The sequence below is a fragment of the Rhipicephalus sanguineus genome, chromosome 5 (assembly GCF_013339695.2).
Source record: "Rhipicephalus sanguineus isolate Rsan-2018 chromosome 5, BIME_Rsan_1.4, whole genome shotgun sequence".
In the NCBI taxonomy this organism is placed as follows: Eukaryota; Metazoa; Arthropoda; class Arachnida; order Ixodida; family Ixodidae; genus Rhipicephalus; species Rhipicephalus sanguineus.
This window is the reverse complement of record NC_051180.1, coordinates 112,834,137-112,851,170: the sequence shown is the minus strand read 5'-3', so window position 1 is coordinate 112,851,170 and position 17,034 is coordinate 112,834,137. Positions and strand designations below refer to the sequence as shown.

The following is a 17,034-nucleotide window of genomic DNA, read 5'->3' as shown; positions in this document are numbered from 1 at the left end:
TGATAATACTCTATGAAATTACGTAACAAGTTACCTACATATAGAAGTCTTGACTAACTACTCATACTGATGATTACCTTAGGAAGTCATCTTTACCCATTAATATAGATGTGCGTTCGCATACGCATGTTGCTTATGCAGCTGCACGCTTCCGCTTCCCCGGCCTTCTTTTTCCTAGTTTTTTTTTCTGCTTCTCGGGGAGGAAACGCCAGAGTTTGACTATATAAAGAAGCCGTAAGTGCGCGCTTCGAAGCTCCTTTGACGCGAGGTTGTCATGATTTTTCAGGTAGGTTCCCAAGAAGCCCCTTAAGGGACGGCACATCGACTTCTTTCGCGCACTTGCGCCATAACGCAAACTCACTAAAAGGCTCGAGGCTCCCACCACAGCGATTTCTGCCAAAGCCATCGGCCTCTTCGGTCTCCTTGTCCGACACACAACTTTACCAGCAACAGCAAACCCGCCCTGAGCAAGATCTCTCAGAACCAGCTGTCTATCTGAAGCCATCCGTCTACTACAGGGAGGCCAGGCGCAATGACAAAGATTACGAGGGGCTTCGCCGAACTGCCAGGCTGGAGCCGTCATTTCTGGCAACGCCTTCGCCACTGACATTCTACACAACTTTCTCGCACTTCACTACTGTGCTGAGCGACGGCAAGCCGAGTGTATCAACGCGACTTGAAGTCATAACTAACGTGTTCACTGACGTCGTCCTGCCCACAAGAACGACGACTGAGGTTCCCACGCGCAAGCGTAGTCGAGACGTGGACAAAGCAGAAGCCAATACCGTGGCTAGCGAAGACACCGCTGACATGAACCGCAATCGGAGGCCGCAAGCAAGGAAGCTGCTTTCCCTAAGCAGCAAAGAGAATGAGTTTTCTGTACCGGACCAGTTTGTTGTCACGGACGAGGAAGCAGCGTCAGCTAACAGACATAAGCCTGGACTCGTGGCCCGTTCTGCAGGAAACGAAGGAAGTTCTGCCGACAAAGCCAAAGACCATCCCGTAGGTCTCATTCAGTCAGCGGAAGCAAGAGCAGTGCGAAACGGGGCAACGACGGTATATGCTACAGAAGTCTACGGCACTTTTATCAACGGCGCCTACGCTCAAGTAGTCTCCACGGCTGTGCGAGTGTTCTCCGACCAGAATCAGCGCAGCTCCTCGCACCTTCCGCCGAGGCAAGAGCTGTCTACGTCTCCTGGATCTCCTGCACAAACGCGCCCGACCGGTCTGATATCTTCTATAGCCAACACGGTCATCCATGACAGCACCACCACTGCCTTTACGACGAATATTTATGGAACGTACATTCGAGGCATGTACGCCCATGTCGCGCAGACGACGTCTACTGTGATCAAACCTCAAGCCTCTAAGTCAGTGTCTAGTATTACGAAGAACCAAGAGTACAAAACGGGCCTCATCTCCTCGCTAGTCAACACAGAAATCCACGACGCGACGACGACCGTTTGGAAAACGCACGTCTACGGCACGTTCGTAAACGGATTTTATGCCCACGTAGCGTCTACAGCGTCGGAGGTGCTCAAACCGACCAAAAACGCTTTTGTACAGGCAACTAGCACCCAGTTACCCACGCGAACAAGTGTGCCGTCGCAACAGACGAAGACAAAGAGCTACAAGACAGGGCTTCTATCGGCGCGAACGAACATAGTTGCCAACGGGGGGACGTCAACGGAAGTAGTGACCAACATATATGGTACATTTGTGGGTGACCTTTACGCGCAAGTGGCACGCACGACGTCTCGTGTTCTAACGGAAAGTGCACCTAGTAAGAACGATGCAGCCAAGCCAACCACAGCCGCCAAACCGACAGGCATAGTTTCGTCAACAGTCCAAAGCGTGACGCACGGAGATGCCGTTACGTACTATACAACGGAAATATACGGAACTAGTGTGGGCAACCTGTACGCACAGATAGCGAAGACTTCTACACGCACAGAGACTATAAAGCCTACCAGCACGAAAGTAGCAACGCAACCATTCCTACAGAAGACAGGACTACTTTCGTCGAGTGTTTTGAGCAGCGAAGTTCACGGCGCGTCAACCACCCTACACATATCTGAGGTCTACGGGACTTACATTGGCGACGCCTACGCTCAATTCGGAAGATCGACGCGTCGAATCATAACGCCGACACAGACTAACAGAGAACCAGCAAAAACGGAAAGCCAGAAGACTGGATTGGTTTCGTCAATTGTGAGCACAGAAGTACAAAACGGCAAGACGACTCTTCACACGACAGAGATACACGGCACTTACATCAATGGTTTTTACGCTCATATCGCACGAAAGACATCCAGCATCTTGCAGCCTGCTTTAGTCAAGGCGACACAGGCACCGGCAGTGATAGCGAACACGGAAACTCTAATATCAAGTGAAGTCAGTACAGAAATCCGGAATGGTGCTACGACCCTCCACACGACGAACGTGTACGGGACGCACATTAACGGGTTCTATGCCCACGTTGCCAGGAGTACATCAAGCGTAATACCCCGAACCACGGCGCCATCTTCAACATCAGAAACACTAAAGACTGGCCTTGTATCGCGATCTGTGCGATCTGATGTTCATGGTGGATACGTGACAGAATATACAACTGATATTTATGGAACGTTCATAAACGGCTTTTACGCCCACTTAGCAAGAACTAGTACAACAAAATACGCCCAGTCTACGAGCAAGTCGGAATCTGTGAACCTCCTCTCGAGCTTCTATAGCTCTTTGTCTGCCCTCGTTTCTTCAAGCACGTTTCCACTTACGCTGACAGAACAATCTAGCTGGAGCTTTATATCACCATCTGTGTCAAGTCCAAGTTGGGAAGCGACGACATTTATCGCACCAGAATCTTCGATAATTACACTTCAGTCGCCCAACGTGTTTCACATTACCGAGCCTTCTAAGGACCTCACCAGTTCGTTGAGCGCATCAGCCAGCGTCGAAACAATAAGTACGCTGCATTTGCCGATTTCGACATCCTCGAAGAATAGCGTAAATATTGTGGAACTAGACACGACAACCGACAACATACTTGAGGAAATTGGCCTCACTACGGTGATACGCATTGACTCTTCTCTTGATGATAAAACTATCATCCCAACCATAGACGAAGTTGTTCTTATTTCTTCAATAAGCACAGAACAAGTGAAGACGATAGTTGCCGAGTCGACACCTGCAATAACGCATATACCTGACAGCAGCTCAATCGAAACTGAGACGCCCTTAGAGACCAGTGTGTCGACGGAATCAAGTCATACAAATGAAATTCTGGAGAAGCCGTCCACTGAAGCCCAGGAGACAGTGACGTCCCGAATAAGACCAATATTTCCTACCAGAAGGCGCCCTAATGGTATTAAGAGACCTACCCATCGCGTGCCGGGTGACTTCAGGGATGAGGAGGAAGAACCCGAAGACTATGGCAAAAATGAGTTCCTCGACGAAGAAGACGAAGATTACAACGAATATGAAGAGAGACAGCTTCAGACACCCGAACCGCGCTCGTCTAAAAGACATCGGCCCACGCGTGCGGGATACACCAGAGGCCCTCGCCAACCGCAGACGACGCACCAACTCAAGCACCAGGCAGAAGACGAAGAATACGACTTATATCATGACGACGACTACGAACAAGTGTCGGCACGGTCGAGGTCTCAAGCAAACCGAAACGAAGATATCAAGCAGCCTTCAGCACCTTCAGGCGTGAACATAAGACCTTTCAGAAGAGACCGCGTTTCCTACGCCCCACCATCAAGGGTCGTCAACAAGCCAGCCTTCACTCTTCAATTAAGAAGACCACACGGAAGACAAAGATTAAACAGCCGACGTCCCTTAAAGCCTGAGGAAGAAGAAATCGAAGCTGAAGAGGCTGTGCACAGCTCTGCAGCCACTCCGCAATTGCACTTGGGGCGACGCAGAGGTTCAGCGAGACCACTAGCTGGGAAATCCCCTGCAAGGGCACCTTTTACAAGAACGAGACCATCCGCAGTAGAGAAGACTTACGGAATAAGCCCGAGCAGGACAAAATCCGAGGAAGAGTATTCTGATTATGAAGAGGACGATGACTACACGTCTGAGCGAAATCCCCGTGGCCGCGGTCGTCCTAAACCAACATTACGGGGCCCACAGAATGCTCGAGGGAGGGGTAATTTAGGAGTAAGGCCATTCGGAAGACCACAACAGCACACGGACGAAGAAAATTCTAATGAAGACACACACTCAAACGCAAGAAACCGTGGGCGACTAAACCCCGCAGCGAAAGGCCGCCGTAATCAGAACAGAGCTAGGACACCTAACTTGAAATCCTCGTTCAACGCTGTAAAGGACGAAGAGGAGTCACCAAACTTGCCCTTCGCTAGACTTCGCGGAAACAGGAGGCGCTCGTCTTACAACCCCAGGGCCCGTAGAACGTCGTTGACGTCAACTGGCCGTCCATCAACAAAGCCTCCCATAACCGTCACTTCTGTGATAACGACCGTAAAAACTCTCCCAATATACCATGGCTTCAAGACCTCATACGCGACGCTGACGACTACAGCCCTAGCATCCAGTGTAATTCAGCCTACTCTGTACTCGACGGCAGTTGACGAGTCAGGACGGACAAAGACTATCCTCAATTCCAGGAGCGACGCGAACGGTCCTTACACGACATTCACAGAAGTGCTCATTACGACCAGCGACTTGCAGCAGTTTAGGCTTCTTCCAATAAAGATAGGGTTCAGCACCCGTACTGACACAATAACCGAGACGACAGTCTTAACCCAACTCACAACCCTGTACAGTACCATAACCCCAGAGGTGATACCAACCACACCAGCCACAAACCCTCCTGGCTTTCCAGTCCCTTTTTACCCGCAGATTCCTAACCAAGATTTTAGCCTACTGACCTCTTCGTATGTAACAACGGAAACAATTGTGACTTCGACAGTGTTGCCCATTGTTCTTCGTGGAAGGACGGTTCTTAGCACCGTCACTACAACCAAATTTTCTGAATCGACAGTGACGAAGACGGCGTCCGTCCCTGTTCCCCAAATTCCAACAGCAGCTCCTTTCATACCGCAGCCATATTTTGCGGTACCTCAAATAACAACAATGCTCACTTTGTATGTCACTGGGGACCAGGGGGACGTCATTCCCGTAGTTACTACTGTCACTGTTCCATTTTATCAGCAGCCTCAGCATTTCTTTCACACTAAAGTAGCGAGAAGCGTTCCCGACAAGGCTTCTGAATTTGCCACTTTGGCTTCCACAGCGTTCATAGGAGTTGCTGTCGACGGGTCCAGACAGGATGAAGTGCCAGGAGGTGACCGTTCTGAAGAGGTAGCACTTTTCAGCTCCGGAATCGAACCCTCGCTAGGCCGTGCATCTTCCTGGTCGTTGGCACAGTCTCGAAGCCCACACATCGCAGCTTCTGAAAGCATTTCGGACATTGACGCAGTGACGACCATATCCATGGGACCAATCACCGAGGTTTACGAGCAACCGGCTACCGACATCCCGGTGCTGCCAAAGCCAACCAAAGGTGGCTCCGCGAAGAAGTGGAAAGCCGAAAAGAAGCCAACGGCTACACCCGACGTCACTCCTGAGGACGACAAGTATGGCATTGGTGGAAAGTTCATCTCTCGAAAGTTGCAGCAGTTCGAAGAAACGGAAGATGAAGGCGTGAGACAAGCGGCAGATTTCACGCGCATACGCGGAAGAAGCCGTGTTCGTGCAACGCGAGTGCAGCCGCTGCATCTTTCGACACCTGAGCCTCTTGTGGACAACAGTGGGGCCCCCCAACCTGGCTTCGACAACGCCGGCACAGTTCATGACGAGCCCGCTGAAGGCGGCGTCCGCACGGGTGTGCGTCGGGGGCGAGTGTTTCGAAGACCTGTGCACAGAAACAGAGCCATCCTGGATGGCTCTTCACCAAATGAATTCAGGGGTCCTCATGGCGGTTTTATTCGTAGAAGACCTCCCCACGTTGTTCAAGATCCTGTGGACCTGAACCCGATTCAAGAACCAAGCTCGGCTTTTCATTTTGGTGACGACCAGCAAGCCTACAGTCCAGGTAATCTTCTCGAAACCCCTCTGCCTGCTCTTTCCTCTCATCTTCTTCCCTCTCCTTCTTTGGACAATTTCTTGTCGTCTTCCTTTGTGGGTGGTGGATACTCCTTCTCGGCACCGGAGGTTGTGGCTACTCTTACTGACCCTTTGGCATCTCCACCTAATCACGAAATCACGGCGGATGCGGTTACTCTTTCGGGACTGGAAACCTCTGCACTGCCCCAAGGCAGAGTGAGAAGGATCAAGGTTCTTAGACCTGCCCCTCATGGTGAAGGATCCCTTGGTGACGGTTCAAAGAAGGTTCGTCGCGTTACGGTAACTCGGACGTTCTCCCCGGCAGGTGCACCGACGAGGTATGAGGACTACCGCCCGCAGGTGGACACTCCTTTCAACCAAGACGATGGTGGATTTAACCACTTTGGTCCCCACCAAAATGTAGTACCGGTCGTCCCACAGCCACAGCATCAGCAACCACAAGACGTGCTGAGAGTTCCTGCTGAAGTAACGCAGCAGGCTGGATTAGGGCACGGCATCCCTTACGATCACTTCTCTACGGGTGTCAATCAGCAGTCATTCCCAGGTTTCAGTCCCAACGTGCCCTATCAGTACTCGCCTCCTGTGCCGCAGCAGTTTGCCCAAGCAGACCCGTATTCACCTCGCGTGCCTGAGCAACACGACCGTTTCACGCAGCTACAGCCAGTGCAGAACTTCGTTCCTACAGCCGAGCAACCTCCCCTTTCGCCTCCTGCGCACGACTTAAACAATGTACCTCTAGAGGCGCCTGTTCCTCCTCCTCCACCACCACCACAGGCACCTGCGTCGCCGGCTCGAAACTCACGCCGAACAGTCTTCAGAAGGATTCGGCCGACTAACTCGAATCATCACGGAGAGAGAAAGACGTCTCTCGTGCGCAAAACACGGCCTATAGTTTCCACACCCGCTGTACAGCTAAGCTCTATAAATGTAGAACCAACGCACGTTTTCGTTTCGGCCGACTCAATAGACTACAACAGAATTCTGGGCTCGTCACAACAATCACTCGAGTATTTCGGACCAGCCTCCCAAGAGTATTTTGCCCCTGTGTCGCAAGAAGTATTTGCCCCCGTGTCCCAGCAGTATTTTGCTCCTGCATCGGACCAGTACTTTTCTTCAGTCTCTAGATTCCCTGAACCACCGCCTTCTTTGCCTCCCGTCTCGACAGAACCGACGTTCGACGCTCATTCGGCGGCGCCTATTGAACAGAATAACGAAAATTCCGCTGACCTGGTAGAAGACACAACACCTGCTTCGCATCAGTTCAGACGAATAATTCGTGTAAAGAAACCTGGAGAAGGCAAAGGTGGTCAAAGGCGAAAGGTCGTTTTGAACAGGAGGCCATCAATAAACAGCCTGCAGGCGCGTGGTCCAATAAACAACGGAAACAACCCAAATGAGCTTCTGCCTCAAAGTGTTGCTGCGCCTCCACTTGTTTCAAGCCACGTGTTCTCACCAGGGCAAGAAAGTGTCAGCCCTAGCGTGTCGCTAGAGATCGGCGCTACTGTGCCGCTTACATATTACACAACCTTTACGTATTTGACAACGTTCCTTCACGGGACAGACACCGTTTACAACAGCAGGGAAGCTGTTCTCTCTTCAGTGGCGACTGAGACGCTGAACTCTGATATAGTGAACGTCATTCAAAATCACGGTGGCTTCACAACGGCGCCTGATGGCGTTTCAACTGTCAATCTAGGATCAAGAACAAAAGGAGCGGCCACAACAATTGTTAACCTGGAATCTCGACTGCAGATCTTCAACAGCGATATCTATAAGGTGATACACCCAACGCCAACGGTGCAGACAGAGACGACATTCAAGACAGAATCACCGGTCCTTGAACGTATACAGGAGCCGCACTCCCCTCACCATGATGCGCCTGCAGGGGACGAGACAAGTATTGTGCCATTAACGGACCTGTTTACTGCACCGAGGACTTTTTACACTCTTTATACATATTATTACACGCTATTTGACGGCACCGAAACGAAGAATTCTGTACGATCTGAGATATCATCGAGCGTCGCGTTGGATGACAGTCCATTCAGGCCCCCCATAACACAGACAAGGATCAGGAATGGCCTCTTGCCACTTGGGCTTGATGTGACAACCGTCCACCTTGGCTCGCGAAACTTAGATGGAACGAGAACTGAGGTGAATTTGGGTATGCGAACTGTAATTAAATTTGACAAAATTCTCGACGCTGATATTGGACAAGTTCACGAGGATGTTGCTCCGACTGCATCGTATTTCCCGAGCTTCGCGACAGACGCTGTGGACAATAAGATTGACTTCATATCTAACCAGGAAAGGTCTTCTCTTCTCGCTGATGCTCTGCAGCCGTCTTATGCTATTGCCAGTGGTAACATTCAACCGTCAAGCAACATTCATGCGACACCTGTAATCCTGTTTCCAGTGGACGAATCAACAAATGCGCCGAGAGCCAAGGTGAGAATTGTGACTTCACGCGTGAAGCCGGCAGGTGGCTTGAAGTCTGGTGTGTATCAGGCTGGTCCTGGCGTAAGGGTTCGCATTAAGCCTGTTGTGAAACACATAGACGATTCCAAAACTTCCATTGTCTCACCAGAACTGTCGTCAAGTCATGTGTACGAACCTTTCAGTTCTTTCTTCATTACGTCACCAAACCCAAGCTCTTATGTGACTGGAGATGAGCCTCAATTGTCATCGGCCCTATTCCCCTTAACGACGCCGGAAGAACAAGAAGCGCACAGGGGCAAAAAGAGGCTTAAAGTGACGCTGCGAAGACCCATTCCGGGAGATAAGTTAGCGAGAACAAATTCATTGAACACGAGATTTGTAAGACCATCTCGTTTCGAGATAACCACAAAGCCTCGGTTTTACGTTGTGACCAGAACGAATGCCGCTGGTGTGGCCAGGCCTACGAAGAATCCGTTCACTGTGAAAGTGAGTAAGAGGCTTAAGCCTACGGACCTGATTCGAGCGACTCCTTCCGTCATATATGAAACCTTTACAACCACGACATCAGTTCCCGTCATATTCGGCTTGCAGACAAGCTACAGAGAAGTAGTCATCACTGCATCGACACCAGTAACCCTGACCGCATCACCGACGTATGGTGTGGACGATCATGATTTGATTGAACCTTCCCAGACTGTGATGCTGACATACTTCACCACCACTACGTTCACGGTCCCGTACACTTTGGGTGACCAGACTCTGTACACGACTGTCCTCGAGACGAACTCAAGGGTCGTCACCGAGACCGTAGGTAAGTCAGATAACCTGCACACGTGCTCTCTCTCGCAGCATGATTTCGCGGGGTTTGTAACTAATTGTGATGTAATTTTAGCTGCAAGTCATGTCGTAGATCCCCTGCACGCATCGCACTTCCCGGAAATTATCGGAGACCAGAATGCCCAACTCATTGGCCGAGGTAAGCCTTCAGTGTATTTAAAAATTATAAGTGCTACTATACTATTCGCAATGAGAGCCTTGCTATGTCTGAGATTTCTCTATGTGAACTTTTACAGGTGCTGCGCCGAAACATGAATCATCCTTGAACCTGTTGGCGTCCCATTACCAACAAAGGCCCGGACTATCAACGCGAGTCTCCGATGGTGTTACCCTTATTGTTGCCAGTGGAGGGGATGGCGAAGCTACTACGCATTTGTTCCCCCACCAGCCGACGCCTTACACCCTGCAGCCAACCTTGCTGCTGGATGCTGTCTTGATGAAGGAAAACTTCGATGGTCACAATGTGACACCGCAGCCGTACTCTGTGTCCTATAGCACGAAGACGTTGTTCACTACGTACACCTACTTTACAACATTCTTCACAGATGACTCTTCATCTATCGCAAGCTCCGAGCAAGTTATTTCGAACACTGTTACTATTCCAGTTACGCAGAATCTGTACCCTACTATAACGCCGTACCTGCCCGAACCAAGAGAACCAAGCACATACTTGGAGACAAGTGAGCGCGTAGTGACGAGCACTTCATACAATACATTCACATTTTATGCCACTTTGTTCAATGGTTCAAGCTCTGTAGTAACGCCGTTTGAAGAAGTCCAATCACAGGTGTTCGTCATTACTGAGTCTTTCACAATTACGCGAACAGTGCAACCAACGCTGTCGATCCAGCCGCAGTCCACTCCAATTTTCTCTCGCCCCGAACCGCAGCAGAGCTACCACTACCAAGACCAAGATCAGTTCTTATCACAGCATTACGCAAGTCAGCAGCCGCAACTCTACCATGCCAACGACATCTTTAAATCACAGCAGCTTCAGCCATCAACTGTTCTGAGCACTTTGTATTCGACACAGACGAACTTTATCACATTCTTCCAAGGAACAAGTACGATCGTTACCTCTATTGAAGAGGTTCTTTCAGATGTTGTTACTATCACAATTCCTCATGGTCTTGCCACTCCTGTCCTGTCGTCTCCCTATTTGCCTTCTCCGACAACGACCTCAGTTCCAGAATTCAGCACGAGGACTTATCTCACAACACAGACACAGTACGTGACATTCTTCAGAGGAACCGAGACGATACTGTCTTCGATCGAAGAAATTGGTACGACAGTTGTAACAGAGAGGGCTGGTTCCCGACCTTCCGTCTACTCAAGGCCAATATCTACACCAGCGCTTTATTCCGTCGCACCAGCTAAATCTAGCACGCCATCCTTCGTGCTGCCATCTCACACAGGCGCCCCAGCAGATTTGGTTCCTTCCGTAAGGACTTATTACACTACCTATACGTATTTCACGACGTTCTACACCGACTCAAGCTCTATTATTGCGAGCAGAGAAAATGTTGTTACGTCTCACGTCACATTGTTTGTACCACGTGGGGCTGTCACATCCTCAGTGAGAACGACGGCACCTACAAGGATACCCACGGTTGCTACGCCCGCGACGACCTTGACAACAAGTTCCTCTTCAAGGCCCACAGCGACATCTACATCTCGTTACACGCGGCCAACGTCGACTACGCCCCCGTATGACACAAAGTTGTATACAACCGGTACGACGTATACCACGTACACTTTCTATACCACACTGTTTGGTGGTCAAGACAAGATTGTGATTTCGAGTGAACAAGTTGTGCCGCAGATTGTGACCACCAGGATAGGCTCGAAGCCATCAACTACGTCATCCCGCCTGAGACCTACACCTACTGTCTTGACGCATATGACTACCTACACGTATTTCACCACCCTCGTTAGCGATTCTGATACGATTGTGTCGTCGTCAGAAGAAGTTATAACGCAGCTTGTGTCGACCACTATATCGCCTTCTTCCTCAACCAGCTTCGTACCGGAAGTGAATATCATTACTTCTTCCCTGTATAAGCCTGTCAAAGAAGAGAAATTGGAGCCGTCCAGCAAAACGGGAACAAGTCAAACAAAGAGGCCGCCTTTCGGAAGCGGTCTTAGACGTCCTTCTACAGGTCTCCATCGTAAGTCTTCTGTTACGCTTTACGCTTCGTCCAGTTTTATTCCTACTTCTTCCCCGACGCTAACAACAGTGACACCATCTTTTGCAATCTTCGAGTCACCGTCCATTGAAGAAGAAACCACAAGGTCATCGATGGGAGTCTCCACAACGGTTATCGATGGCTCTACCGTCATCTTCTTTACTGACATTGCTGCCAGTCAGGAAGAAGAAGACTCTGATTCAATTGCTTCTGAGTCTGCATCCTCACTCTTTACATCTTCAATGCTCTCCCCTGTGTTCATACCGTCATCCTCACTTTTCCCAGAAATCCTTCACAGTTCTTTCTTTTCTTCAGCGTCAGTTGCCACCCCTGTCACATCTACAACCGTTCTGGAAAGCAGCACAAAATATGTCGGCCACGACAACGAAACAACTACGTTGTCACCAAGCATTACGTTATTCATGGTAACTGGCACAGACGGTTCTCTAACGAGGCTCACAGAGGCAACATTCACATCACGAACACAGGATGTAGCACCTAGCAAAGCAGCAGCACCGGCAAATGCCGACATTGTTGCCACAGAGATACCGTTCTTGCAACACGTTCCATCTTCTTCTCCCAGCTCTGGAGATGGCAGCAGTCAGGCAGGCACTAGCTCTCCATCTAAGCCAATAAAACCAGGTTCCATTATTGACCTCGCCGATGTGCTCGGAGGAAACGCAAACATTGGCAGTAATATTGGAGAAGCCATCAAAGGCATTGTTCACCTTTTGTCTAATGGCAAGAAGAACGGTACTGATGGCGGAAGTGACCTCCAGCCAAGTCAAGTGAAGGAAGACGTGTCGCTTCCTCCTAGTGATGGTGTGACAGTGAGCAACATTGAGGAGCCTGTTTATATCCCCGTTGGCGCAATCGCGTCCGATATGTCGGCCGCTGAGCGAAGTCAGGTGCATAGTGACTCCTTCGATGGTCCAGCTCTCACATCACTATTGCACGGAAAGCCGTCCATTATGGGAGAGGGCTTCCACACAGATGTGTTTACCGGTGCGGAAACTGTGTTCATTCTTCCTACGGACGCTCACTACGACGATGACGCAGGGGACGGAGAGGATGTTCCGGAACGCGTTGACAAAGATACGTCTGTCCACCTTGTCGGTAGCGTCCAAAAGGCCTCGCTTCCTACCACGGAGGCCACTCCAGCATTAGACGCTAACACGGGTGTTATAACCGGAGACAAGACCATCTTCTTCGACGACCTTGACAAGCTCACCGAGCTCACGCAAAGGGCGGAGGACAACAAGGGCGATGCTACGATATCTGACCCGAAAGAACTTTCGAAGGTCGTCGGCGTTCAGACCATATTCTTCCCCGACACAAGCGTGCTCCAATCTTCTCTCGTAAGCGAAGTTCAGATCACAGGAGCAACTACCATCTTTGGAGAGGGCTTCACACCCATCCTGCCAGGCACGCAAGATTCCTCAGAGACACTCGTCTCATCCATTCAACCCTCTGTCGTCGGTGGTGCCAAATCAGTCAGCGGTGCTACGACCATCTTCTTCCAACTGGATGGCGAAAGAGTTCCCATACTACCGTCCGTGTCCACGAGCTTGTCAACCGTGACGCAATACGTCACGAGCGTGGAGTCTTTCACTCGAACGCTCACGCTCACGACGACGAAGGTGTACTACACGAGAGACAGCCCGCTGACGATAACATCTGTATTTACCACGACCATACCTCCCAGGACTTTTGTGTCGACTATCATTGGAAGTCGCACCATCCTGGGCACATTGCCCGAACCTTCCGCTTCTGTCGAGGCACAGCTGACGACGCCTCTCCCGAGCGAAGCCACCACGACGGTCACCACGACGACCCTCATCTTCAACTCCATCACAACGACCGTGGTTCGGACGTTGGTGCTTCCAACGGAAAGACCGGAACCGACTCGCTCCTCATCTATTGGCAACATCCCGACAACATCTGTCCAAGTAACGCCCGAGGTCAGGGGAAGAACTCCGGAGTCCGCCGACAGCAAGTCGCCTCCGACGTTGCGACCTCCTCAGCGGCGCCTCACGACGCCTCGAACGACGACCGCGGCGATCGGCAAGCGACCGGTGATCCCGTTCAGAGCTCCGTCCAGACCTCCAGACACGGCGAGCACCAAACCAGTGCCAACCGGTCCAAAGTTCAAGATACCGTTCCCAAAACCACCGACCACGACAACGACCACACCCAAGCCGACCAGGCCGCCCAAGGCCAAGCCTGGCAAAGTGACGCCTGTCGATGGCTATCCTCCAGTATGTCTGCCGGGATGCAACGTGGCGAACTACGAGGTCTGCCGCGAGGCTTTGGACGGCACGTGGCAATGCATGTGCAAGCCTGGCTACGGAAGGCACGATGGCAACAAGACTTGCACAGGTAATTTCTTTAACCTCCTCAATAAGCAAACACAAGGGCAACTACGATGAACACCGGCAATATCTTGCAGTATAATATTAATTATTTCCTCGATAATATTTGTCGAAAACTTAAGATTAAGTCATCCTAAGCAACCCCTTCGAAGGAGCCAAAAAGTTCTAAAAGATCAGGTATGCCAATTGGCGCGCTCTGATTCAAATTGACATCACGGTAACTAAAAGACATTATATATATGCAATGGCTTATCGAAGGGGCAGACCTCCGCATGTTATAGGCTGCTCTTGTAAATTTTTTACACTCTAAAATTATCTTCGAATAATATTATGGTGCACTGCGACAGGCACTAAGAAGCGAGAACCGATTTAACGTACCTCAATTTCTGGCCCTTTCTTACAAATGGTTCTCTTGTAATATAATCCATCTACAATTTTCCTATGACCAAAGGCTCAATAATTATATGTCAAGCATATGCGGCGTACCCAGGCACATGCATATTAGAGGATGAGCGGAGTTTCTGGGTTGCCTTGGTTTCTGAGATTACATGCATGGCTCAATAAATTTGTTTTCTTTTTCTTTTTTGCAGAGGTCGAGACGTACGTTGTCGTCCTTCGTGTTGTGAAGATGGGAGAATCAGCGGTGTCGTATCGCACGGAGTTCTCCAACAGCCTTTCCACAGAATTCCAACAAATCGCCGACGCAGCTAAGAAAGGAGTAAGTTCGCTACAAGAACTTAATTATTCCCGTATCCTAGCGACTTTTCAGTATCAATTTTATCCTTAATTTTCTTTAGAAATAAGCGCAGTGATGCGCCCATGCTTACGCATATCGCCACGTAGGGATTGGCTAACTCAATTACATACTGAATGTAATATATTGTAGTCAAGGTTTACTCAGTATTATTCAAATAAAACTGGACATCGCTCCAGAGCCACCACTAAACATCCCCTTATAGATCAAGCTTATCTAAACGAAATGATTAATTGTTTAGGTAATTGTTTCCCATAAGTCCTTTAACTGCGATGAGCGTATGTCACACACTCTTCAGTGAAAGAACAACAGAGTATTTTAAGCCACTGAAAACGTTTCTTCGTGCATGCGTTTCAGCAGTTTGATCTTCATAACCATGTTAGTATGAAAATGTTTCATGAGCTGTTCTTTCTACGTGTTATAGACTGCTTCAAAATGAAGTATTCAGTAGCTTTTTGTAAGAAGCCGTTGAAAATTCTAGCAAGAAGTCACAAGAAATGAAAACAGTAGTTTTTAGATGGACTACTGAATTACATGCATTAGAGTATACAATAACCGCGTAATAACCTGCCAAAAATCTGTGCAGCCACCGTCACCGCAGTTCACTGCGAACGAGCAGTGGAGGTTCGTTTTTGTTTGTGACATCAGTGTGTATGCAGTTCACCTACACTGTACCTTAAGTGGAGCATCGGACGCGTTATTCGAAGGTCACAGGTTCGGTCCCTGCCGGCGGCAAGTCATCTTTTCGTCCACTTTACTTTCTTCACATTTATATCCTAATTAGTACAAAAATCATCCCCTGTAATTGCCTTGTGATTATTGTCTGTTAGTTCTCATTAATATTGTGTCTAACAATGAAAAACTAGCCCTCAAATGTTATCTGCTTTCCAACAATGATAAATGCAACATGATTGCAAGTGAACGTATTCAGAAGCTAGGACATTCAACTTTTACGCTTGTTGTATGCTTGTCCCGCTGTATTACGATGCTGCTGCTCGCGAGAGGTGAAGGAAAAAGTGGTGGAACAAAAAGAGAAGCTGCAGTCAATGTTTCGACCAAAGGCAGGGTGCCTTGACGAAGACAAGTCCTTTTGTCGAAATGTTGCCTTATCGACATTCTTTTTTCTTTCTCCATGTAAAGTATTCACCTTACTGTAAACTTCTCTCTTGTTCAATGAGATGCATGGCTGCGTAGCTTGAAACATCGATGTTGACCGTTTCGATTGTGACCGCAGATGAGTGACGCCTACAAGAAGACGGACGTGGACAGTCAGTACGTGACGTCGAACTTGAACAGCATCTCAGCGGCCGATGACTTGGACACGGCCGACAGCGCTCCGCAGGGCATCCTGCTCAACTTCACCGTGTCCATGGCGAGGTCAGAGGCCATCACCTCCGAGGTAATACGCGAACAGCTAAGCCGATCGCTGCGCCAGTCCAACTACAGCATCGGAAAGAGCCCGCTGTTCGTCAGCCCCAACGTTCACGCCGTCGCCGCAGTTCAAGGTAAGAATATGACGATGACAGAGACAACGACACCAGATCTTAATGTTACTTAGATGCTTATCTTGAAGAGAGAAAAAAAAAAGGGGGGGAAGGGACTTAAAAGTATATCGCATGGTGCTTCTGCTGGTGTGCTACGCTACACTCAATAGTACAAAGAGGAAAGATTGCATAAACGAGTAAAATTGCGCATATTGATAGCAATATGGCGTGCTCATTCGAAATCTATCACGCATTTCTGCTATCCATAAGTCTGAAACTTTATTATTTCCCCGAAGAGACGCGTCGTTACTAATAATGTCAGCTTGACATTTTCGAAATATGACAGGGCCCCTGTTAAAGTGATTATAACTTTACTCGCTGCATCGTTAACAAATAAAGGGAGCTGGGACTTACAGCGGACAGCTGGGATAGTTGTAATGTTTATATGTCATGCATTTGCTGCCCTTCAACCGTCGTTGGTTTATGGGTTTGAACGTTTCATTGTAACTTAGCATATGAGAGACGCCTTTGTGTAGGGCTCCGGATAATTCCGGCTACCAAATGTAATTTTACGTGCACTGACATCGCACAGTACACTGGTCTCTAGCAAGCACTTCAACTGAAATAAAAACAAAAACAAGAGCGAAAGAAAAAAGAAACAGGGAGGAAACTGGACAACCACTGGAGCTGTTATTTGCCAATTTTACTTTCGTTTATATTTTTTTGTTTCCCATATGGCTTAAAGTGCTGTAAATACATGAATTGAAAGGAGCTGGTGTTCGTGATGGTGGCTATTGAAAGAAATCTAAGAGCGTTGGTTGCGTTTGCACTCGTCAGGGGTGACACCATTTTGCGACTATAGCGCCACT

At 49.2% G+C, this 17,034-nt stretch overlaps 1 protein-coding gene across 6 annotated transcripts in view; it reads left to right on the top strand.

Moving 5' to 3' along the window:
* LOC119394148 (mucin-17) overlaps positions 1-17,034 on the top strand; it is a 232,528-nt gene that overhangs the window by 188,116 nt on the left and 27,378 nt on the right. For 3 of the 6 annotated variants that reach the window (XM_049415656.1, XM_049415658.1, XM_049415661.1), the window contains 5 exons: positions 287-9,347; positions 9,432-9,508; positions 9,606-13,934; positions 14,518-14,645; positions 15,916-16,186. In XM_049415656.1, the coding sequence (XP_049271613.1) occupies positions 287-9,347; positions 9,432-9,508; positions 9,606-13,934; positions 14,518-14,645; positions 15,916-16,186 (13,866 nt within the window). The remainder of the gene's footprint in view (positions 1-286; positions 9,348-9,431; positions 9,509-9,605; positions 13,935-14,517; positions 14,646-15,915; positions 16,187-17,034) is intronic. The other 3 variants (XM_049415660.1, XM_049415662.1, XM_049415657.1) reach the window with 2 other exon arrangements.